The sequence below is a fragment of the Pseudorasbora parva genome, chromosome 10, assembly GCF_024679245.1.
Source record: "Pseudorasbora parva isolate DD20220531a chromosome 10, ASM2467924v1, whole genome shotgun sequence".
Lineage (NCBI taxonomy): Eukaryota > Metazoa > Chordata > Actinopteri > Cypriniformes > Gobionidae > Pseudorasbora > Pseudorasbora parva.
This window is the reverse complement of record NC_090181.1, coordinates 32,879,580-32,903,918: the sequence shown is the minus strand read 5'-3', so window position 1 is coordinate 32,903,918 and position 24,339 is coordinate 32,879,580. Positions and strand designations below refer to the sequence as shown.

The following is a 24,339-nucleotide window of genomic DNA, read 5'->3' as shown; positions in this document are numbered from 1 at the left end:
TACAATAAAAATAAGCATACTTTGGTCATACACACAAGATATTTTTGGGCATTTGAAATAATATCTATGCTCCACGGTGTACAGACTTCCTTAAACATAAACAATGTTTTTGTCAACTGTAGATATTCTGACCTCTTTAAGTGATTTAATAAATATGATTATTAAATATAATATTTCTGTGGTTTTGCATGGTAATATCGGTCAGCCCCTGGGTCTTTGTTTACCTTAAATGAGGAAGTTTGGCAGCCCCGCCCCTAAAGCCCCTTTCCCATAGTCTATTCTTTGCTTAACAGCACACCGTAGACGGAAAAAAGAAAAGAAAAAAAGCCCTGTTATACAACAAGACGAGGGGGTGGAAAAACCGAAAAAAGGGAAAAAAAAGCAAGGGAGGTCTGGAGGAGAGGAGAAATGCCATTTATTGCAATCCTTGCATTCTACTGGCACGGAAAGAAGCTGTGCTTTATCCAAGCAGAAAACAAAAACATAACTACCAAGTAAGGCAGGAGCCAAATCTGAGGATGTGATTTTTTCCCTCTGCTGAAAATTATATATACAGTACATCAAGCATTGCAGAGCCAGAATTTGGATGTCAAAGGAATAAAATAACCACTACTGATATGTCAAGCAGAATGTCTTCCAGCTTGTAAAGCCGGAGACAATTTGTACAGTATTTGTGCTTTGTGCTTGTGACTCGGATGGTGTAAATGAGCCTGATGTCTTTCGCTTGTGCCCGAATTAACAACACAAAGAAACGAGTGTTTGCGCAAATTATCTTGGAGTGAGTCACTTGACTTCAGAATGAAATCAGGCTTTACTTCGCAAACACTCAAACGCCCTTGTGCGACACAAGACCATATGTAGAACTCAAATATTTATATTTTGGAGAATAACACTTTAATTATATTGCACAAGAATATTTAACTGGGATTATATGGGCAAAAAAAAAATGCAATCCTTTAGCAAAGATGTAAAATCTAAATTTGCAGTCTGCCTGTAAAGGATATTTCACCCTCCTTTATTTTTCACTGAGGGATGTTTCGCTGTCCCTGTAGTCTTCTCATGAATACAGATCACCCTGAGGCTTGGCACTCACTCACTCCCTCACTCCCTCACTCCCTCTCTCTCTCTCTCTCTCTCTCTCTCTCTCTCTCTCTCTCTCTCTCACACACCACACACACACACACACACACACACACACACACACACACACACACACACACACACACACACACACACACACACACACACACACACACACACACACACACACACACACACACACACACACACACACACACACACACACACACTGTATGGAAAGTTTTCCACGTTCAGCTTTCCACCAGCTTATCGCAGGGGTTAACTCTCAGCTTCCGCTAAGTGGCTGGCGGGCTGCCAGAGTGAGGGATTCTGGGAAAAGGCAAGTCTTGCCAAGTACAAACTGCCAACATTAAGCAGGCCTGACAGCCTCTCTCCTCCTCCAAACCTGGCAGCCATTCAAAGTGCTCTTTCATTTGAGACGCTGGCGGGCGGCCAGATGCATGCAGATTTACTTTACCTATTCTCAGATGGAGCCGATAGAGACCGCCCCACAGTTGCCATGGGAACCAGAGGCTGCTCGGAGACTTCCCAGAGCTGCTCATGTGTGCACATCTTGTGTTGAGCACTCAGTAACCTGCAGATGTATGACTTTCTCTCTCCCTCACTTGTTTCTTTTTTTAAAGAGACTTTACTGTTACACAGAAACACTGACTTAAAATGAAAAAGAAAAATGAAGCTGCTGATCTGCCAAAAAAAGTGGTGGTACTGAAAGCAAATTTACTCTTTTAAAATGTTCTGTCACAAAACCAACACAAACTGTATTTCAAAGCTTCCAGAAGAACATAAAAGACTAGCTATAGCCACATTTATTGAAAAGGACACATTTGAAATATTATTCAACATGTATGTTAATAAACGCTCTTTTGGCTCCTCTAGCAAAAAAGAACCGATTGTATTAAATAATTAACATATTCATGTCTAGCATATTATTAGCTAATATTTTTGGCTATAAGAATAGTTAATGTGACCGAAATGGGTGGTGGCACATGCCCCGTTTTTTTCCATGTTTTTTTTTTTTTTTTTTGTACCATACCAAAGCTGCATTTATTTGATCAAAATACAGTAAAAACAACATTGCAAAATATGATTACAATTTCAAAAAATTCTATTTTAATGTTGAAAATTGTTTTCAAAGTTTTTTTCAAAACTATTTAAAGGTCTTCACTGTCAGTTTTGATCAATTTAATGCATCCTAGCTACAGAAAAAGGTATCAATTTCTTTAAAAACAAAATCAAATAAATTCGACGGATCCCATTTATTAACTAATTCATTTACTATCGTATTGAGATGGTAGTCTGGTACGTCAGTGAACACATGTCCAAAAAACACGGTATTGCCAACGACAACATCTAAAAAGCCACCATACGTTGAGGAACAGTTTGTTAGCATCGGCTGCAAACCGTCTTCCCATGACAGTTATATCAACTCTAATTTAAGTATCTTGCTCCTCATGACAAATCTTCTTGAAGGAGGCCAAAATGAATTTGCAGATGTAACGGAGAAAGTGTTTGGAACGGGATCCAAAAACATGTTTGTCTTGAGAACCTCCCTTGCTACGTCAGAGACCAAGAACAAAGATGTTCAACGTTGACCTCTAACATCGACGCACCGCTTCTTGTACTGTCGTTTTGCATTAAAGGGATAGTTCACCCAAAAATGAAAATGTGATGTTTATCTGCTTACCCCCAGGACATCCAAGATGTAGGTGTGTTTGTTTCTTCAGTAGAACACACATGAAGATTTTTAACTATAAATGTTGCTCGTATAATGCATGTTAATGGGGTCTAATTCTAATTAGATCATTTTTGGGTGAACTATCCCTTTAAGCCTTTCACGGCGGGAGACACTGGAGAAAAACACGTGTGTGCTTCCTTCGTTCTTAAGTGACACTTGCTTATGGAACATTAGGAAGGCGTATTTAAATGAAAAAGACAAGATGGCCAAACTGAGTGCTGTAAATACAACAAAAGCATTCCTTTGGCTTGGGAAAAGAAGTAGTTATGTAGGTCCACTACTATGGTTACACACTGTTTACGCAGAAACACGAAAGGCCGAGGGTTGTGTGCCTTCCTGCTCTGAAAACAAGATCTATTATTACCTGGACCGCTCCGGTTGGCCGTTGTCAGCTGTTGCCATGGCGAACCTCTTTACCCCGACAGGCTGCACAATGCATCTCTCAGGAGACCTCTGGTTATTAGGGCTCTGATCCTGAAGGCTGCCGTTTCCTGCAAAGAGAGAAGATATCGCAAGGATCAGCCTGGCCACCGGACACCTGCCGCAGTCAGCAGTCCGGTTCGTCGCTGCCAGAACACACACTGCTGCGGGCCCACGACTCTAACAAGGCCCTGTGTGTTTCGGCTAGTCATCAATTCTGCAGAAATACAGTGCTCTGTGCCAATAACCCGCACCATAAATAAGTGATACGCGCCAGGCGTTTCTCAACACAAGCGAGTGGTTATTCTTTCTCTATTCTTACAGTTTGTCAGCCTATGACTGTAAATGGAAAAAGTCAAATTGAGAGCACGGAGGGGGAAACCTCATATGGCGCAGATGTAAAATATCCTGGTGTTTTTTCCTGAGCCCTATTAGGAGGCCAGAGAGTGGAATGCTCTCCCTGCGGCACTGCGGAATGCAGACGAAAGGAAACAAAGCTATATAAATACGCAGGACAAGGATTTCTCAATCCTCCAAAAACAACAGTAGAGCTCCTGACCGTAATCATTTCCTTAAGGTCAAAAAGGCAGCGTAAGGAGGGCCTCCTCCAACTGGAACAACAGCGGTGCTGCCATGCGTGCCTCCAGCGGGCCCCAGTGTCTGGCTAACAGGGAACATGAGGCTTCTTGAATACGGTTAAACGAGCAGCTAAAGTCTCATGACTCAACGGCAAAACAAAGCCTCCTGTATCGCAGACTCTCTGCACCGTGTTTCCTGTGAGAGAACAAGCCGACATGCAAAAACAATCATCGCAGTTAATGTCTGCAAAAAGAGCCGTGCTGTAAAATGTCTGGTAATTTAACACATTTGACTTTGAGAAACACCTCAAATGAAACTATAATATTACCACGATTACAATAACTGTTGTTTTCAAATGTACTTTAATCCTGGGATGGCGAAGCTGAATTTTAAGCATCCTTAGACAGTCATGCTTTAGTCACATGATCTTTTAATGAATCATTCTAAAATGCTGATTTGCTGCTCAAAAAAAACATTTAATTCATTTTAATATTATTATAAATGTTAAAAACAATAGACCATTTGTGAGCGGACGCCACAGTTATGTCATTTGTGGCTGCACACGCATTGTGACGGCAGAAAAACAGTGGTAACAAGTGGTGGAAAATGAGCAAAATCCAAAAAAAAAAAGTCTTGTTGGGACATTGGATGTCAGAATCGGAATGAAAAAAAAGATTGTCTATTTTTTAGAGTACTGTCGTCAAAGACTGAAGAAATTTGCGATGGTTAGTCTACTATTAAAGAAAAGATTTGATGGAAACAATAGATCTACATAATATTCACATATGCAGTTCACAGGGGCATAATAGCATTACAGTTACAGCATGAAATAATATTTAAACCTATACCGTTTTTTATAGGTAACATTGAAACTAAAATTTTAGGCCTATCTCACAATTATACAAATATCTCACAAATATCACAATTCTGAAGGGAAAAAAGGACACAATATTGAGTTTATATCTTGCAATTTAGATTTTTCTACTTAAAAAAGTAAAAATTGTGAGATTATATTTGAAGATTTTATAAATGAATAAAATGCATTAGTAAATAAATTAGTAAATAATTAAGAGAGAGAGAGAGAGAGAGAGAGAGAGAGAGAGAGAGAGAGAGAGAGAGAGAGAGAGAGAGAGAGAAACCCTGTCTGAAATATACTGCATGTGGCCATAAAACTGTGTAAAAACAAATTAGAAAACTAATTAGAAACAAGTTGTTTAGAATAGTTTTTGATGGACTGCAGCATGTCCATTATTTAATATTGAAATGCCTGAACGAAGGACACATACATGTAATAAAAATGTTGTCATTGCACCCAAGAGGACAAATTTCAATAAACATATATTGTGTCACATGAAAAACAAATCAATAACTTCATTAACCAGACTGTAGCAGTCATCAATTTTCTGGTTCATATTTTTCCCCCAAATTGCATTCTGGGATTGTTTACTGTGACAGCTGGAGACAACAGCTCCTGATAGGTCTAAACCAAGTTGCCAACGTTACCGCACAGATTCCGATCCCATTTCCCAGCTGCCGCGTGACGTCAAACCCACACACATTCACAGCTGCAAAACATCAGCTGTAGAGTTTGAGACCCATGGCTGCACGGAGATCCACTCTGCTGCTTTTATAATTACACCAAACACAGAGCAGTAAACAATAGTCAGCATTTAACATGGAGCTGGCACCTCACCAAGGGCCGGATTCTCGTAATAGTGCTGCCAGACACACAATGCCAGACTGCTGCCCGTCGGGAGCACAGCTCTTACAGTGCTAGTGCACACCTAAAAACCCCATGCAGGTTAAACTCTGCACGAACACTTCAGGGAAATGCCGTTAAAAAGCAGGGGTGTGCCAGTTGTCTAATGCATTAAGTGCATTATGGGGTACAAAGAACCCTGATGCCTGGCTACCGTGTCTGTGCTCTATTAAATTGTGACGCACGGCATGTGACCCACCCCCCAGCGCACATCAACACTGATGGAGGTCTCGGCAGGTAAGGGCACTGGCTAATAATAAAGTCTGCCATTTATACCGGAAAGGGCATCCCTGCGGGGGGGTGGGGGGGCAGACAGACTCTCCCTGGTATCTCCCGGTTGACATGGAAGCGGTGACAAGAAGCTTTCCAGGTTTCAGAATCTACAATGAACACGTTAGGATCACAATGTAGGTCATGGTGTTAATAAAACATGCTAGTATACAGTATTTGACGATATTTTTATCTGCTTGCTTAGTCTAAACTGTATTGTCTACACATATGTGACCCTGGAACACAAAACCGTCTGAAAGCTGATGAATATTTGGCTGAGATACAGCTATTTGAAAATCTGGAATCTGAGGGTGCAAACAAAGTCTAAATATTGAGAAAATTACCTTTAAAGTTATCCAAATGAAGTCCTTAGCAACGCATATTACTACAAATAATACAAAAGAATGTATCCTGTGGCATGAGTGGAGTAATTACACTGAAAAATTAGCTTTGCCATCACAGGGATATATTTAAATATAAAACAGATATTTTATAATAATAATAATATTTCATAATATTACTGTTTTAACTGTATTTTTCAGAAAAAATGTCAGAAACATTAAAAAGTAACACTGACCTGAAACTTTTGAACGTTACACATATGCATATAAAAAGCTTAGAGATTAAATGATTGCACAATATAGACAAGATGATGTCATGTCCTTAAGCTAAGGTATCTTAAGGGTGTTTGTCTAGTGCGAGTTAAAATTCCTACCCATAAATCTTTGATAAGGTAAGACCACATGAATTGCTGTTGAGGGCATCTGCAATATTCATAACCCTTAATGTAAAATCTGCAGGCTTCTCCACCAACATGATTTGACTCTTGTTTCACCTATTTGATTTTACTACCAACACTACCAGTTTGGATACATCTGACTGACCTAAAGGCTAAATGGATCAAAATAAATGAATAAAGAATGACATTTCAAGCAGTGACTGCAGTGCCTTTAGTAAACTACTGTGTAAAAAAAATTGATGTCAAGCAACTACAAGGAATATTTTTGCTTTTAAACAACTCATCCATCACACCACAGGACCATTTAAGTAAAACAGTAAAATTGCATTAAAAATGGAAAATGATTGACCAATCATCATATTGGCAATATTTTGGCTGACATTTTGAATAATACATTTTTAATAGTGTTGACTGGTTAAACTTTGATTACTGGAAACTACTGGAAATTAGGTGAAAAATATCACCTAAAATAGTCACTTTCTCTTATAAACTATAAACTGAAAAAAATCCACCAAAAACCATTACAGCTACTAAATTTGCCTTACCACCGAAGCATGCATGAGCTGTGATAATTAAACCAGTCCTAATAGGCTACACCTCTCCTAATATGCCGGTGCATTATTCATAAACAGGTGAACATATAAACGTATCCTCTACACAACACAAATCTTCACGCTCCAGATTTCCCCCCTCCGCATGTATTTAATGCCGCTTTGATGATGTACACGAGAAACAAAAGGAAGGTTGGCTAAAAATAGCTCGTTTCAATGGAGAGAGAGCGAGCGGTCTGACAGCCGAAGAGATGGAGCAACGCTGCCACTGAAAAAACCGGGTTGCCATGCCGACCAGATTGATGCTCACAAGTGACAAAATGGAGTCAGTAGCAACAGACATCTTACTGCAGAATATTCCCACTGTCTCGACACGCACGGCCCAAAACCTTAGCGTTTACACTTGCTGATGTAAGAATCTCCCTGAATTTCACATCGAATTCCGTGGAGCGCTCAATCTGGGGGAGTGCATTGTGTATGTATGTAGGTCGAATGTGCGCTCGTAAGAAAACAGACAGAGCTAATGCTCTGGGTGAGAATTTTCACACTCCAGGAAAAACACACACCGAAAAAACTGCAAGCCATAATTAACTCTCTGTTCTCCCACACACATCCATCAACGTGAGCCTAAGAATAAGCTCCGGCGTCTGGGAAAGCAATCCGCTGTTCGTGTGGGAGACACAGAGGGGGCCGCAACAGCCGGCGGATTAGATTCAGGTGGGAAAATTCTCCCAGGTTTCACGCTGACGGGCGTGTGTCGGCGACCCCGTCTCCGAGCGCACCGCTCGCACATAATCGCCGGCAATTGGAAAAAGAGGAAAGAGAGATGTGAATTAGAAAAATCAGGAAAGTGATAAGCAAGTACACCACCAAAGTGTTTCGGCCTACAGTAATGGTTACACAACATCGAGCAGGGTAATTCAGACCTACAGCGGCCTGTTTAATGACACACACTTCTCGAAGACACTAAAGCAGCTGTGTTACCAGGTCAGCCTGTGCTAACATGCCCGAAGCTTTCCAATAACAAGCCTCGGCTCTCTACGACAGGAGCAAAACAGCGTGACTGAGGCGAACAGCTTGAACTGTTCATATTTACACAGCTGTTCAACGGTGACACCTCTTTCAACAACTGCTTTTTGCTTTAATTGGTTTTCAGAGCAAAAGCAAGTCTGCAACCCAGTCCGGAGGAGTGACAGATTGGTTGAGTGATGGTGTCTAAAAGGGAAAAGCATGCTCGGGGATAAATGACTGGTTTCGGAGTTTGAGAACATGAGGTTCTGGGCTGGGCTGATCGTTGTTGCCTCTTAAACAGGAAACTCAAAGCAGGCGGTTTCTTGGCGGAGGCGGCGCACAACGGATTCCAAAGCCTGTAGCCATGGATGCAGTGAATGCCATTCGAAATTAGTGATAAGATATGAGACTTAACCAAAGAAAAATATGTGCAGAAGTGATTAATTAAAATGCTGTGTCTACTTGCCAAAACGTAGTCCATGCGTATTAAGAAAACAAGACTTTGCATGTAAATCATTTACTTAATACAAAGGACTAATAACGGCAACAAAAAAAGCAATAAATAAATTGCACAGTATGTTTCATTTGTCTATATTTAGATATACTGACTCACAAAAATCTATTCAAAAATAGATGCATCTAATTCCAGAATGACATCAGCCAAGAAAGCATTTAGATTCAACCACACGGGATGTCATGGGAGATATTTTCATGCTGTTATGGATTATCATTAGCTCTGATTAAACTAACACCTACATAACAATAATGTAAAAGAAGTGGAAATCTGTTATTTTTATAGTGGAGTTCTGCTAGTGCTGCAAACGCAAAAATTCAGTAGTGACGCTACTGCCATCAAGTGGTTTCGACTTGAATGTCATTCATAATACCACTCTTAGGCTGATTTACACCAACAAAATCTGATCATTTCCATTAGCATTGCTTTCAGCCAAAAAACACACACAGAAAATGATGCATGAGAGAAACCAACCCTGTTTTTTGAGAGAGGATCTTTGAGGTTTGATGGTGCTTGTTGATGATGTCCAGTGGGTGGGTTTAGGAATGACCTTCCGTGGTGCGGGGGTGTCCATTGGGCTTCTGTACCCACCTGCTTGTGTTTCTCGGTGCACCTCCTTTGAGACTGCAGGAGAAATAAACCAATGTAGAAACAATAATATCAGCACCCTTTGTTTGGGTAATTCTCCTTGTATACAAACATACAGTGGCCCTAAAAAGTACCGTTAATGTGTATTAAATGCATTTGCATTGTATAACAGAAATATCCCAACAAATTATGAATCTTTATTTTAAAGAAACAAAACCCAAAAAAATGTGGGTTTGTTGCATTTCAAAATATGAAGCGATACACTATTCAAAATAAAGACAAAAAGTCTTGGACACACTCAAACATCTTAAGACAACAGTGAGAACCTGAGGGGAACCGACATATTATGCCACTTGAGGTGCCATATTATGGCACTTTACAAAGTCTTAATTTTGTTTTTAAGCTCTACTAAGATAGTAGCCTGATGTGTTCATATTCAATTCTAGTCAGAATATGAGTCTGATACTGCTCCATTGGGCTGTGATTATGGGGCGTCTTTCAAACAAACCAGGAAAGACCTCAATTGGATAGAACTACAACCAATCAGAGCAACGAAGCGACACATAACGTCAGTTGTCAAAAGTCAACAGAGCTCAACTGCATCAACTGCTTCACAAAAAGTGCAATGTTCTCTGATTGGTCGGCTGGAGCAATGTGCTGTGATTGGTCAACCGCTTCAAGTGTGTTTGGGAAATGTCACCAAAACTGTCTTACCATAACTTCCAAGTTTCAACGCACTTCTAACACAACTCAACTAGCCCTCGCCTCGTTTTATGCGTATACACTGGGGCGGGAATTATTTAAATGAGGAATATTTTGAAGTAAACATTCCTGGAAGATTATTATTACTATATTTTATTGCTCACATTATTACTAATTTCTAAAATGTTCTATGGCACGGTGATTAATTCCTCTGACACACAATCTGCATATTGCCATTTTAGATTCAGAAAATATTCAGACAATCTACCACAACTCACCTGACACTGGCCTTCTAGTTTGATCAGTGGCAGAGTGTCTGATGCTGCGACTCCCAGAGATCTGAACTGGCAGAGAGTCTGTCTGGGTGATTCCAGAGCCCGTGTGCAGGGTGGAGTGTGAGTCTGTGTTTGCACGAGCTGCTACGACATCCAGAGCCGAGCCCAAGAGACGATTCTAAAGACAGAGGACTGTGCCTGTGAGCTGTCATATAATAAAGAAATGCACAAACTGACAAACACAACCAATTATGAAGCAAATCTAAAACCTCTGCAGGTCTCTGAAACTGTTGTATGTGATTCAACAACATGTGACTGCATAAAACAAGGAATGGCAGTCTTTTTTCCAAATAAAAGAGTTCAATGTACTATGTAGACCTAATCTGTTCAATATTTGGTAGTTACGGTAGATGGTACAAACTATACTTCTATACAGAGGTCAGCATATCATAACAGAGGATATTTACAGTAGCAAAAACATTCAATTCAAGGGTTAAGGATGGTGGGAAACATGAAAACTGAACTATGAATGTTTTGGGTGCAATACACGTTGCATAATATTATGAGTAGCCTTGAAATAAAAAGGTGAAGAAAAAAACAAGAAAAAAAACAAGACAAATAAGACAAAAATATAACTAAACTAAAAACAAAATTAAGCAAAACACAAACAAAAATTAAATTAAATTCAACCAAGACAAAAAATAGTTAAAAAATAATAAATAAAATAAAAAAACAAAACAATAAATACAAACAAACAAACAAACTGGATGGATGGATGGATGGATGGATGGATGGATGGATGGATGGATGGATGGATGGATGGATGGATGGATGGATGGATGGATGGATGGATGGATGGATGGATGGATGGATGGATGGATGGATGGATGGATGGATGGATGGATGGATGGATGGATAGATAGATAGATAGATAGATAGATAGATAGATAGATAGATAGATAGATAGATAGATAGATAGATAGATAGATAGATAGATAGATAGATAGATAGATAGATAGATAGATAGATAGATAGATAGATAGATAAAATCACATTTAATTAAATACAATTAAATTAAAAAGATTCTGCATCTCCAGATCTGGGCAGAGATTTTGCCATGTTTACCTGCAGTTGAATCTGCTGACATTGAATTGTCTCCAGGTGTTGCAGTCTCTGCTGGATCAGAATGTTAAGTTGCTCTTCCAGATGGGCCGCTCTCCCAGTAGAAGTGTTCTCCGTACTGGCCGCCCTCCCTGGCGGGACACTGCCCTCTGCTGCCTGCAACCTCCTCAGCTCAGCAGTTACTAGTGCGATCTGAGCCTCCATCTCACTCTGAGCCTGATGGGCCAAAGAAAGAGTTTTAGGTGACTGCTATAATAATGATAAATGTATAAATAATACAATGCTATATGAATTCAAGAAGGTCTACCTTGATAAGTGGCGCTGTGGCAGCTATAGTAGCAGCTGTTATAGCGGCCACACCTGTTCCAGATTCTCCTAATGGAAAAGAAGGATCTGACTGGCCTCTTGGAGTCTGGGATCTGTCTTGGTCCAACACTTGTACTGTCACATTTCGTCTTAAAGGGGCACTTTGGGATCTGAGAGACAAAGTGAAATATCCATGTGTGCAAAATGCCAAAGTTAGATCATTGGAGTGACTGAATGGAAGCAGACATTACCTCTTCCTGAGGGCTGCAGAAACTGCACCTCTTCCATCAGCAGAGTATGTAGAAATGTGCACATCTTCACCTACGGTGTTCAGAAATGTCATAAGCATAGTTTACAAAGTACAACACACACACACACACACACACACACACACACGTTTGTACTGTAAATTATGCGTATATTCTTTTTCAAGAGCTGAATGTCACTACTGTAAATTGATAAATACATTTTTTGAGGAAAAAGTATATAAAAAATTAAAACGGAATAAATAATTAAAAATAAGACAAGTTTAGATGAAAACAAGCTAATAAAAGAGTGAATCAATGTAAAAAAAAATATTACAATAAGTAAATAAATAATAATCTACAGAATTATATTAGTTTTTTTCATTCGCTAACAAGCGTTTGTCCAAACAGTTGTCACATTTTCATAACTCTAAACACAATTAGCACAGCATTGATCTTTTGTGGCCATACCATTCACACACTTCATGTCGTTTTCACACAATATGCAGTGAGTGAACATATTTCCACAATGCTTACATTTTCTGAACAGACAAGTTATAACTCCCAACAAAATGATGGATTGTTTTTGTAGCATTTATGAATGTTACCACACAACATCCCACAATAGCAAAAACAATATTCCAAACCTTAGACACAGTATAAAACCCTTTGCTTCTGCAATGATATCAGTTAAAAAAAAAAAAAAAAAATATATATATATATATATATATATATATATATATATATATATATATATATATATATATATATATATATATATATATATATATATATCAGCTGATAATAAACAAACAATTGAATAATTGACACATAGCTGAGTCTGGCTTAGACTCAGTGACAGGGCATTGACACTTATACAGTAACAGGAGGACTTTGAGGAGTAATGTTTTTGAAAACAGAAACAGAAAAAGACAAACACTGTAATGTCTGGATGAGGAAGAGTAAGAGCAAAGGACCAAGGGAGAAGAGCAGGCCCAGTGAGAGATGCAGTGAGAGGTGCAGGATCTAAGAGTGGACATACTAAGCGGTTTTATTCCAGGTGTATAATACCCTTGGAAAATAAGATGTGATGTTGATGAAAACATGTGGCCTAACCCCGAAGATCGCAGAGATTAGATACAGTCCTTTAATTTTTTGTTCTGAATGCTCTTGTGTGTTACATGCATATTTTGTTCACTGTAAGCAATACTGTAAAATATTTTCTGTTCTATCAAACTGTGTTTCTACTGTACCTCCTTTAGTATAGTAAAGGGGGAAAACAAACTAATTAGGTTTTTACTGTAATGCTTTTGACTGTGAACATTACTGTACATGTGGACATACAGATCCCAACCAAGACATTTTGTGTAAAAATGGTGGACTGCATGTTTTGCATGCAAATACCTGTAAAACTGAAACATAAAAGTATTTTGAAATCTGGTATACTTTAATTGACTGCATGTACCTTGTGAAGTGAAAACAAGTGTTATTCTTTGACAGAATAATTTCATTTTGAGTCAGAATTCCAGTGTTTGGGTAAAATGAGTGTGTGCAGAGTTGAAATGAAGAGTTAGTATATTTAACAAAATGTGTTTTTGAGAAAAAAATTATCCATTTGGCCAATTGTGTTTTCTAGCTGTGAGTCTGTGTTAAAAGTTTAGAAAAAGTGTCTGAAGTATAGGTAAGCGCTCGGAGAGAAAAAAAAAACTGTAAGTACAAAAAAAGAAACTAAATATTTCTAAATAGCATTTTAGATACACACACACACACACACACACACACACACACACACACACACACACACACACACACACACACACACATTATATATCACATTATAAATTAGGTCGTTATACAATAAACTATATAGATTATTTTTAAATTATGATCATATTTGGGGGTCCATGGCATCTAACAGATTAAAAACCACTATAAATAATATAATATAATATAATATAATATAATATAATATAATATAATATAATATAATATACCTTTTGACTTTAAGTTTCCTGTCAGCATGACTGTAGTTGGAGCTTTACTTTTCTCTTTCCTGGAGGACTTCATGACAGACACTTGTTAATTAACATACAATATATATTTAATCAAGTTTAGAAACAAATCAAACATAAATAAACCAAATTAAAAAATATCTCACTTTTTCAAAAAGATTAGCAAATTGATTTGATGGTCCAGCAGCCTGTTGTTCATTTGGCCCAGCTAAATTCAGATAAATTTGAATTTAGTATTTTGATAATTTAATTGATCTCACAACTGAACTCACATCATTCTGAGTGTTACCTGTCTCTGCAGCTGAAGGGATTTTCACAGGAAGAACAGGTGGGATTTCTCTCTCATTCACAGAATGAACATGTTCAGAGTCTGACAGTCTCCTGATGTAAATATGAACTTTATTATGACTCTTGTGCTGTATTTCCTCTCTGCTGGCAGCTCTGGTTGACTGAATTAAAACATCTGCAGCATCAGAACTGGACGTAGAGTCGTTTAAGTGTGTGTTATTGATCACAGACACACAAGTATCCATTACTTTTATATCAGTAATAAGAAAGTCCAATAAAAGGAGCCGGTAGTTTTTCGGAGATGTTAGTCATTAGGTTAATAATAATATTGTTTGTTCGGTCCCATAACAGTCTTACCGTATGGGTGACGTCAAAATAACGATTATTGTACGGAATTCCCGAATTGTCCAGAGATGACACACGTCAATCACTCTGATGTTTTTGTCAGTGTTCGTTTTAAATTTCCCGCCGCAGGTGATTTTTAAAAGCAACAGGACGGATCTTCATCTTCATTTCTGCTATTATATTAAACCTCATCTTAATATCGTAGTATTTTAATGTGATATCCAAAGGATGGGTTATTTATGTTCACTTCAGCTGTAAATCCAGTTATTTTCACAGCGTCGCTAGTTGCCGACAACAAAACTTCACAACTGTGATCTTGGAAACAACGGCATGACGTTCAACGGATTTCAAAATAAAGGTTTGTCTTCTCTTTGTTTTGTCTTTACATTGCTGCCACCATTGGGTCGTTATCAGAATATGTTTGGAGAAATAGAGAAATAAATGTTTAATTGCTAAAAAAAACAAAAACAAAAAAAAAAAAACCTTTTATAGGCTTATTACCCAAACCGTATTAGACGAAAATACGTAACTTAACCATGAACTTAACTAATAATAGGCTAAAAAAAATAGCAAAAATTATCTGTCTTTTCCCCTCCCTCCTAAAGTTAAGGAGGTGAACTTCAAGATTTTAAGATCTATCCTAACAAATATTTTTTTAAGATTTTAAGATTTTATTTTGATAATTTTGTCTTTTGGGAAACAAATATTGAACATGTAGATCAAGTTTTCTGAGATGTGCAACCCTTTTGGAGAGTTGACCTGGCTATGGTCTAGTGCAGAGGTTTTCAAATTGGGGTTTGAGAACCCCCAGGGGTCCTCCTCCAGAAGGTTCTAAGGGGTCCCCAGAATATTTCAGGAAATATAAAGACAAAGCAAAAGTTGTTCTTACTATAGTCCCCTTTATCTTGGTCACTGGGGTTGTAAGGCGGTATTTTTAATGCAGTACACAAACTGCTTATATACAATTATTGTAAAAGTTGCTTATAAAACTCTTTTTTACTTGAAAATGCTGTTCTATTGGTTTATATCCAACATTAAGTATAGCCAAAATCAAAAATATATAGATAGATTTTAGAAAGGGGGTCCCTCATAAAAGGTTCATAAAGTTTAAAAACCACTGATCTAGGGAGGTTTAACCTGACCTCACATCCCTCACTGTGAAGTTAATTAGGTTTGGTATTTATCTGGAAAACAAATAGTTTGACTTTGCTATTAATGTCTTGGAAAGTTTTTCATTCATAAGTGTAGATGGTTTATCTAAAAAGCCAGCTTTAACCAGCAGATGAATGAAGTTAAACTCTTGTACAAATGTGTAAAATGTGTCAAAAATAAGAAAGCCTTTACATTTATTTCTATTTTTAATAATAATAATAATACATTTAGCTTTTGTTTGTAGTCTTTATCTCTAAATTTATTGAAATATTTTAGAACTTACATGGTTTTAAATAATGTATTTATAATACTGTAAGACAAGTAATTTTATCAAAAACTACTGAAAGTTAAACAAGACATGTTTTACAGTATGTGATATTAGATAAAGAACTTAAATAATCAAAAAAAGAAATGGATGTATTTATCATGAATTGTCGTTTTTTAAAATACATGATTTTTAAGGATTCGTACTGGATATTGAATCCCATCGCAAGGTAACGTTACGTGTTTTTTAATATTTAATTCATGAGGACTCTTATTTGTTACGAAAGCGGATATCTGTTCTGTTCTCACATGTCCTTCAGAGCCTGAGCTCTGACAGCAAAGGTAACCGCGTTACTCGTTTTTACGTCCCTTGCTTTGTGTTCGGCTATTGTCTAAACCTTATTTACTATAAAGCTATTATTAACATATTTATTTAGAAATGCATTGTTCGCACAGTATTTGTTATAAACGTACATGTGTATGTGAAAGGATGCTAAAGGCTAATGTAGCCACTCATCATCACACTGATTTGCTCTGAGGCCTCTATTATAAGAGAGCGCTTATTTTTTTGCTAACGTTAGAAGTGCGCTGTCGCTGAGGTCTGCTTTTTTTAAATACTTCAAATTTGATTCAGTTTCATTCACAGCATCCCACCTGTATTGTAACTATGGCAGCTCAGGTTACTGAATCAGACCAGATCAAACAGGCAAGATGAACCTAAAGACTCATACACATATATCTCTTATATGTATAGTTTGGAACTCATTTAGTAACCCATTATCTTTGTAATTTGCAGTTCAAAGAATTCCTGGGAACCTATAATAAACTGACAGAAAACTGCTTCATGGATTGTGTGAAAGATTTCACTACAAGAGAGGTCAAGCCAGAGGAGGTATGTGATAATTTTCTTAAATATTCTTTAAATTAAATGTTAAGTTATTGTTAAACTGGGTTACACTTAATTTTAAGGTGACATAGTTACATTGTACTTACTCAAGTACTGACTGACCTATCGTTACATACGGTAGATAACGTTACAGGTAGGGTTAGTTACTTGTAATTTTGCATAATTTACTGCTGTTACTATAGTAAGCATATGCAGTAACTTGTAACTACGTCACATATAAAGTATGACCTTAGGGTTAGTTCACCCAAAAATGAAAATTGTCATTAATTCCTCACCCTCATGTTGTTCCAAACCCTTAAGACCTTCATCTTCGGAACACAAATGAAGATATTTTTGATGAAGTCTGTCAGCTCTCTGACCCCTCCATAGACACTTTCAAGGTTCAGAAAGGTAGATTTTAACAATATCTTTATTATATTTCTGGACCTTGAAAGTATTCATTAAACGTGTCATGGACTGGCTTTTTATATATACTGTTGTCTGAGGTCAACTAATGACGTTCGTGTGGTTTTTACATTCAAAAACATAATAATTAATAAGTAATAGGCTATTTTCTACACTGGTTTTGAGGCTGTCTCCTGAACGCTGGGTTTTGATGGGCATGATGGACTGGAGACTTAGAAGTAAACGCCCACGGATGGAGACCGAACGTATTTAGCCCACGCCACACTGGGGGGGAAACAATCCAACGCTCTCCATTGACTTTGTATTGTGTGAAGCGGTTTCTTACCTAAAAGCAGAATCGTCCAAAAGCTGATATGTGACAATTTGTGCAGCAAACAAGTTAAAAAAAGACACAACCAAGTTTTTATTAGCTGTCGACCCAAAAAAACAAGCGATTAAGGAGACAAAAGTGGATACAGGCAATACGATGTGAAGCTTCAGTGGGAAGAATGGGTCCATTTGGGGATTTTGACGCTCAGTATGCCTACATGTGCAGTAAACATGTTGTCAAATATCCAAATGTCAGTTTTATATGTTATATTTCCTGTCGCTGATTACTTTACCCTCCTGTGGGCGTAGTTCTCAGTGTAATATAGCATGTCACGCTCTGTCTCAACTGCCTGTATCCACTTTTGTGTCCTTAAACGTTCGTTTTTTGGGTCCACAGCTTATAAAAACTTCTGGGTTTTTGTTCCTGATTTGCTATAATATAAATAGTTATCTCTAATGTTCAAGAATCCTGACTAAATCCAGCGGTGCCGAGTCATCATTAATTGACGGCGCTTTGAAGTGATGTAAAGGGAGCGAGGATTTATCATTTCACTTGATTCAATTCCTCCATCCTCCTCGCGTCCTTCCATCGCATTCTGAAGGGATGGAGCTAAGGCGCGAGGAAAGGAAGCTAGGAAAGGAAACGAGGATACACAAATACACAAAATGACATTTCCTGTCGCTGATTACTTTACCCTCCAGTGGGCGTAGTTCTGTGTAATATAGCATGTCACGCTCTGTCTCAAGTGCCTGTATCCACTTTTGCGTCCTTAAACGTTTGTTTTTTGGGTCCACAGCTTATAAAAACTTCTGGGTTTTTGTTCCTGTTTTTTTGTGCTTGTTTTCTGTACACCTTGTCACATATAAGCTTTAAGACATTGTTAGATTTTTTGTAATAAGTCAGAAATGACAGGGAGGCCGCTTCCCGCAATAGAAAGTCAATGGAGACAGTTGTTTGTTTTTTTTCCTGGTGGGCGTGGCTTTCAGATTATGATGCGTGTCGCTCTGTCTCTGTAGGATTGGATAAGATTTGCATATTTAATGAGCTTCAGCTCCCCTTTCAGTTCGGTTCACATGAAGGGATTGATTTGAAAGCGGCAACCGGGATGATTCTCTCACAGGGTTTGTAAACGTCTTTATCAAACAAACACAATGATTTATTTATCATCCACCTGCGATTGATTGGAAAATTATTTCTGTATTACATGGCTCGCACGATCTGTGGATATAAGCGCGAACACGCACGCGCCTTGATCAAGAAAATATTATTTCTGCCGACGGGCGTACATTTTTGGTTGCCCGTCTGGAAAACACAGCCCCGGGACTACTATTACATGTAAAAAAGACGTTTTACTCACTTAAGTTTGTTGCACCATTCCTGTCAGATCCAATATTGAAGGCACAACATTGTGTCTCCAAATCCACCTGAGACTTGTTTACAAACAATTCATCGGTGAAATGAAGTGAACACACAAACGTTCTTCCCCACGTGAGCTGGAACTTCATTAAAAATAAATGAAGTATCACACATTTATACAGTGACTGTTCTTCCACAATATCTTGCCATCTTCAGCATGTTTATTGCTGCTGGCTAGCGTGATGTGTTGGTGGGCGGGGCTGCTGAATTATACATGCTTATTATTCTGTATAGGCTTTTTTCGCCATTAGATGACCTCATGATAAAGCACACGACCGCGTTCTGGGCCTGGGGTGCTTCTCAATATCCCTCCTCATTTCCTCGCTCCTCCGTCCTCCATCCTATGACTCGGAAACCGATGGAGCTCCGCCATCTTGTAGGACATCTCAATTCTCTAATTGCACCTCGAGGAGTGAGGAGGTTTCGTGAGGATACACAGGTGTACCCTTTGCGGAAGTGTTTTATCGACTAAACGTGACGCTCGCATTAATTCTCCTCCCCTTCACATTGTGCCACAGTTTATTAATCATTATTATGTTTACAAATGTATGTCAAATAACAACAACTGACAGTTGCAGAATTATATCAAAGCACAAGAAAATGAAAGAAACTAATAGAAAAACAAATAGAAACTAATACTGTACAACGAATAAAAAGCAATTAATAAATAATTTGTTGTTAATAACTGGTAATATAAAAAAAAAAAATATTGCCAAATGTGGTATTTTGTGAAGGTTGAAGCGTACAATATAAATAGTTATCTCTAATGTTCAAGAATCCCGACTAAATCCAGCGGTGCCAGGTCATCATTAATTGACGACGCTTTGAAGTGACGTTAAAGAAAGCGAGGATATATCATTTCACTTGATTCAATTCCTCCATCCTCCTCGCGTCTTTTCCTTGCGTCCTTCCCTTGCATCCTGAAGGGGCGGAGCTAAGGCGTGAGGAAAGGAAGCTAGGAAAGGAAACGAGGATCCACAAATAAGAATTGGGAAGCACCCCTGGTGTCTATAAAAGCTTTTCTTTGACTAACAAGGAAGTTTTCAGCTCTGAAACTTACAGTATAATCGTATATTATCATGATCTTTTATGCATCAAAAGCTCATGGGAAAGTTGAATTCACAATTCATCACCTCTTTAAAAGCCGTCTATGGGGGGTCAGTTCTAACGGGTTTGGAACTACATGAGGGTGAGTAATTAATGTCAGAATTTATATTTTTGGGTGAGCTAACCCTTTAAACGGTACTATGAACTTGATTTTAATGTAACTTTACTTTTCCAGACCTCGTGTTCTGAGAGCTGCTTACAAAAGTACCTAAAGATGACGCAGAGGATCTCCATGCGCTTCCAGGAGTATCACATCCAGCAGAATGAAGCATTGGCTGCTAAAGCCGGCTTGTTAGGACAACCACGGTAATTAACTACTGCTGCTGCTGGACTGAACTCGACCATTATTCCAGCATGGAGCAGAGCCCTCCAAACTGGAGCAGCAAGACTGAGGACGCAGACACTGGGAATAGTGTGTGTGAAGCCCTCACATGTCTTCCGGCTCTTCGGATAACTGGATCGTTGGGATTTTTTTTGGTTTTCCAAAAGACAGACACTCTGATTTTGAACGTTATGCTGGTCTTCTGTAAAATGTGAAAGATCTTCATTGTTTTTATGTTAGAATGCTAAAAAATAAACGAACTGTTAGTCAAGTCTAATATTCAGTTTTGTTCATGCATAATTTATCTAATGAAATAAAAACAAAATGCTTAACAAGGATGAGTTCTGAATCTATACTAGTGGACAAATCTCACAAACTATGGCCAGGTCCTAGTTCACCCCAAGATCAAAATAAACAGAATTATTATTTTGCATTTTAAAGAGACTTAAAGCTTGTCTGGTTATCACCAGACCAAGTTCAATTTAAGATTGAACATTGGTCTGCGGAGTCTGCTCTGTATTTTCTACGGCACAAGAGGCGTGATAAACGAGTATTATTCAAATGACTGTACACAATTGGACAGTCCTTCAACCAGTCAGACCACAAGAGGCGTGATCAACAGTCAACGACCCATCGCTTCTCTATCCCTCATCATGTTAAGATGGTCGATAAGCCAGTCTGTTATTGGTTCCCACAAAAGTGTAACAGAAGCAGTAGAAATGAATGTACTGAGCTGCAGGGTGAAATATAACCGCCTATAGATCAAGATGGGTTCAGCTAGTCTAACTTAAGTTGCTGTCCGTAACTTTTTTTTTGTGTTCAAGATTTACAAAAAAAAATATGAAAATGTACAACATGAATCCATTTTCCAAACTGTGTTTTTGTCTTACCCTGAATCATTATGGTACACTTATAATAAGTGTTTCTATTGGGACTATTTCAGAGCGGTCTAGTAGGAACTGCTGCGGAGGAGCACAGTCCCTGTGTGATATGTATATAAATTAAAGGTGCAGTGTGTAATATTTATGAGGATTTATGTTTTCAGTGGTGTATAAAGACCTCATGTAATGAACCGTTTTTATTGCCTTAGAATAAGCCATTTCTATCTTCATACACCACAGGTCACCTTACAGTGAAGTCAACATTTTGTGGCATCATGTTTCTACAGTAACCCTAAAACTTCTCTACAGAGCGCTAGTCAGTCTCTGCGGTCTCAGACGACGACATCTTTGTCCTGTGTTAGCCACTATATCTCTTCTATTTACTTCAAAGGGAGGGGTGAGTATATGTGATTATATATGTGTGTGTGAGTGTAAATGATAGACTGTGTACATATACATAAGTACACTGTATATAATTAGCACTAATTTATTAAGTATATGTAGTCCCTTTAATTCAGATTTAATGTCAAATCTGCATTAAATGTAAATGCAAATACTTAACCTAAGTATTTACATGTATTTGCATTTACTTATATTAAATCTATGAGTTTAATTGGAGCACAAATACAGAAATAAGAATAACATTTCTGAATATTTCAAAACTTTATTAGAAATGAGAAGACCTCTTATTTTACATAATGATACAATGGCTTTGCTCAGGAACCTAATGCCTTCATTTCTTCATTCAGGAATCTGTAAATAAACTGAAGTCACAGGGAAGCAAATTTTCACAATTTCATCGCAGTGAATGAATCGATGCCTACAGCATAAATGTTAGACATGGTCATCACTCTAGACAGCTTGGGTTTAGGTTTAGGTTCCTAAATGGTTGATTATATACAGTCTAAAGATGTGCTAATGCTTCTACCAACTTGACATAGAAAAGGAAAATTAATATACAAAGATGTACTGTTTAAAAAATAATATAAATCATTTTTACAGTATGTGTAAAATGTATTTTTCAAATACATGTTTTTTGAAAGATCTATTTACAAAAGGAACAATCAGTAAGAAACCCCTGGGCTTAACATACTCATGTGAGAAGCAACTAAATTTTTTCAATTGGTCAAGAACTCAAAATGAAAATGAGAATAAATGTTTAAATTATAAAGTACCAAGAAAAAAAAAAGGATGGAGAAAAAAAGCAGGTCACCAATTTCTGGTGCTCAATCAAGGGAGCTTTGGGCCCAAATGGATGAACGGTTTACTGCACAGTAGTTACCCAAATTGTGACGTCACATTCAAAGGTTCAAGACCCCACAAAATTCTCATAATCCTTCTTACCCCACCGACCGAACTGAATGTGGGACGACTGTGATTCTCATCTTGTAAAAAATACAAAAATGCTGTTCACGGACTGAATAAATATATTTAACAAGTTGCAAGATAATACCTTTATTTTACACAAAAATGTCAGCTCTAGAAATCTTTCATTAAATAACTTCACGGCTGTGATATATACTTTTTGAAATTTTCCATACTAAAATAAAAACTCTGCAATTACATATAAAAAGACAAAATACACTTGCAAAGGAAATTAGTCCACTGAAAACAGTTTTATCTCGTGTTCCACTGTAAACATTTTCTGCTTATTGTTTTTTTTTTTTCCATTTCCATTTTTCTTATTTTCTTAAAAAGAGACAACAAAAATAGGTTTTGCATAATTCTCTGTGCTCACATACTAAGATAGAAGTGGAAGACGCCGGCTGCAGTTTTCAGTAAACTACATTCCCTTTTGCAATTGACTTTGTCCTACTTTTCCAAAATAGGGCACTCTGCTGTAACACGTGTACTTTGGCAGTTCTGATGGAACAAGCGCACTACAATTGACCTTTCTTTGAATAACCATATCCAGCTGGTTAAGGTGACCATTACCTAGGGATCTGAGACGGTTTTCTTACCGTGTTCTGATAGAGGAACGTACAATTGATTGATTAGCAGTCCCTGCTGCGCAGAAGCAGTAAGAGGAGGTTTCTGTTCAGCGTTTGTAGAGAGAAGCGGAAAGTGCCGTCGTATTCGTTCTGGATGGATAAATCGTAAGCTTTGATTTCACAGATTACATTCAACCCTCACGTAGAGTCCGTTCCCTGGTGCCGAGAGTGGTAGCGACAGTGAGCAAGAGGAGGCAGGATCAGTTTACAAAGTGCAGAAGGTGGGAGTGGCCAATAGGGTTCAGAGGAGACGTGGAGGCGGTGGGCAGTCGAGTGCTATTGGCTGCTTGCTCTGGCTCGTCAGTATGCGCGTCTCCGTGGAGGCAGCGGGATGCTGAGAAGGCAGAGATGGAGCGGGGCGGGGCGGGGGCATGGGCGTGACATCACCTGCACTCAACGGCCACAGTGTTCTGCGTAGGGGAAGCTGAAGACGGGCTCATGCCTGTGTCAGACGAGCCTGATGATGTGGACGCTGTGGTGTGGGACACTATTGACCAGAAGCAAAAGAAATTTAGAAACCCAAACACTGTTTACAATACACAGTTAAAGCTAAAATGGTACTAACAGTTAAACTAAAGCAGAGGTCAATCAGACAGCCAAGAGAAGTGTAACATCAGGTGACATCAGTCAAGTTAGCGAAACCATTCTCTGGTATCATCATATTGGACCTTGTTCTTTTTTTTTTTTCAATATTCACTGAAAAATAACTGAATAAACCTGACCTAACCTTCTAGGATGTCAAATAAAATAAGGTATTCAAGATTATCAGTTTATAGAATATAACTAACAGAAAAAAAGAATACTGACTTTGATAGCAAACTATAAATGCTTCCAAAGTCTTTAAAACACATCAGAACACTAACCTGCCACATAACTAACCAAACAAGGTTTTACAACAAATAATGTTGTTGTTATTCCAAGGTAACCACAAATTAACCATAGTTTTGCTTCAAATCCATAGTTTAACTATAGTAATTGTGTGGTTATACAAATGGTAATACAGCAAAAACTTGGTTTTACTA

The 24,339-nt window shown here is 38.0% G+C and overlaps 3 protein-coding genes and 1 non-coding gene across 9 annotated transcripts in view; 1 reads left to right on the top strand and 3 right to left on the bottom strand.

Annotated features, from left to right (window-relative positions):
• kiaa0586 (KIAA0586 ortholog) overlaps positions 1–14,875 on the bottom strand; it is a 157,239-nt gene extending 142,364 nt beyond the window's left edge. For 2 of the 4 annotated variants that reach the window (XM_067455911.1, XM_067455910.1), the window contains exons 1-9: positions 14,219–14,875; positions 14,076–14,137; positions 13,912–13,978; positions 11,924–11,993; positions 11,674–11,842; positions 11,370–11,582; positions 10,248–10,422; positions 9,154–9,303; positions 3,201–3,327 (exon numbers count right to left, since the gene is read on the bottom strand). In XM_067455911.1, the coding sequence (XP_067312012.1) occupies positions 3,201–3,327; positions 9,154–9,303; positions 10,248–10,422; positions 11,370–11,582; positions 11,674–11,842; positions 11,924–11,993; positions 13,912–13,978; positions 14,076–14,137; positions 14,219–14,462 (1,277 nt within the window). In that variant the 5' untranslated portion in view covers positions 14,463–14,875. The remainder of the gene's footprint in view (positions 1–3,200; positions 3,328–9,153; positions 9,304–10,247; positions 10,423–11,369; positions 11,583–11,673; positions 11,843–11,923; positions 11,994–13,911; positions 13,979–14,075; positions 14,138–14,218) is intronic. The other 2 variants (XM_067455914.1, XM_067455913.1) reach the window with 2 other exon arrangements.
• A 1,355-nt stretch (positions 14,876–16,230) lies between these two features.
• timm9 (translocase of inner mitochondrial membrane 9 homolog) lies at positions 16,231–20,781 on the top strand. 2 transcript variants are annotated; one of them, XM_067454663.1, is made up of 4 exons: positions 16,231–16,320; positions 16,613–16,684; positions 16,775–16,870; positions 20,299–20,781. In XM_067454663.1, exons 2-4 carry the CDS (start codon positions 16,646–16,648, stop codon positions 20,431–20,433), a joined length of 270 nt encoding a protein of 89 aa, XP_067310764.1. In that variant the 5' UTR covers positions 16,231–16,320; positions 16,613–16,645; the 3' UTR covers positions 20,434–20,781. The 2 variants fall into 2 exon arrangements, with proteins under 2 accessions (XP_067310764.1, XP_067310765.1); XM_067454664.1 differs by having other exon boundaries at positions 16,253–16,320; positions 16,625–16,684.
• A 1,196-nt stretch (positions 20,782–21,977) lies between these two features.
• The window catches only part of arid4a (AT-rich interactive domain 4A), a 41,058-nt gene continuing 38,696 nt past the window's right edge, over positions 21,978–24,339 (bottom strand). For both annotated transcript variants that reach the window (XM_067455907.1, XM_067455908.1), the window contains exon 25: positions 21,978–23,804. In XM_067455907.1, the coding sequence (XP_067312008.1) occupies positions 23,701–23,804 (104 nt within the window). In that variant the 3' untranslated portion in view covers positions 21,978–23,700. The remainder of the gene's footprint in view (positions 23,805–24,339) is intronic.
• Positions 23,902–23,983, bottom strand: LOC137091690 (small nucleolar RNA SNORD53/SNORD92). Its single transcript, XR_010908133.1, has one exon. It is a non-coding gene; the product is annotated as a small nucleolar RNA SNORD53/SNORD92 (small nucleolar RNA).

Coding starts and splice junctions, on each gene's coding strand:
- timm9 (XM_067454663.1), top strand. CDS start 16,646: ATGGCAGCTCAGGTTACTGAATCAGACCAGATCAAACAG. Junction 16,685..16,774: donor AATCAGACCAGATCAAACAG/GCAAGATGAACC, acceptor TGTAATTTGCAG/TTCAAAGAATTCCTGGGAAC. Junction 16,871..20,298: donor GAGAGGTCAAGCCAGAGGAG/GTATGTGATAAT, acceptor TTACTTTTCCAG/ACCTCGTGTTCTGAGAGCTG.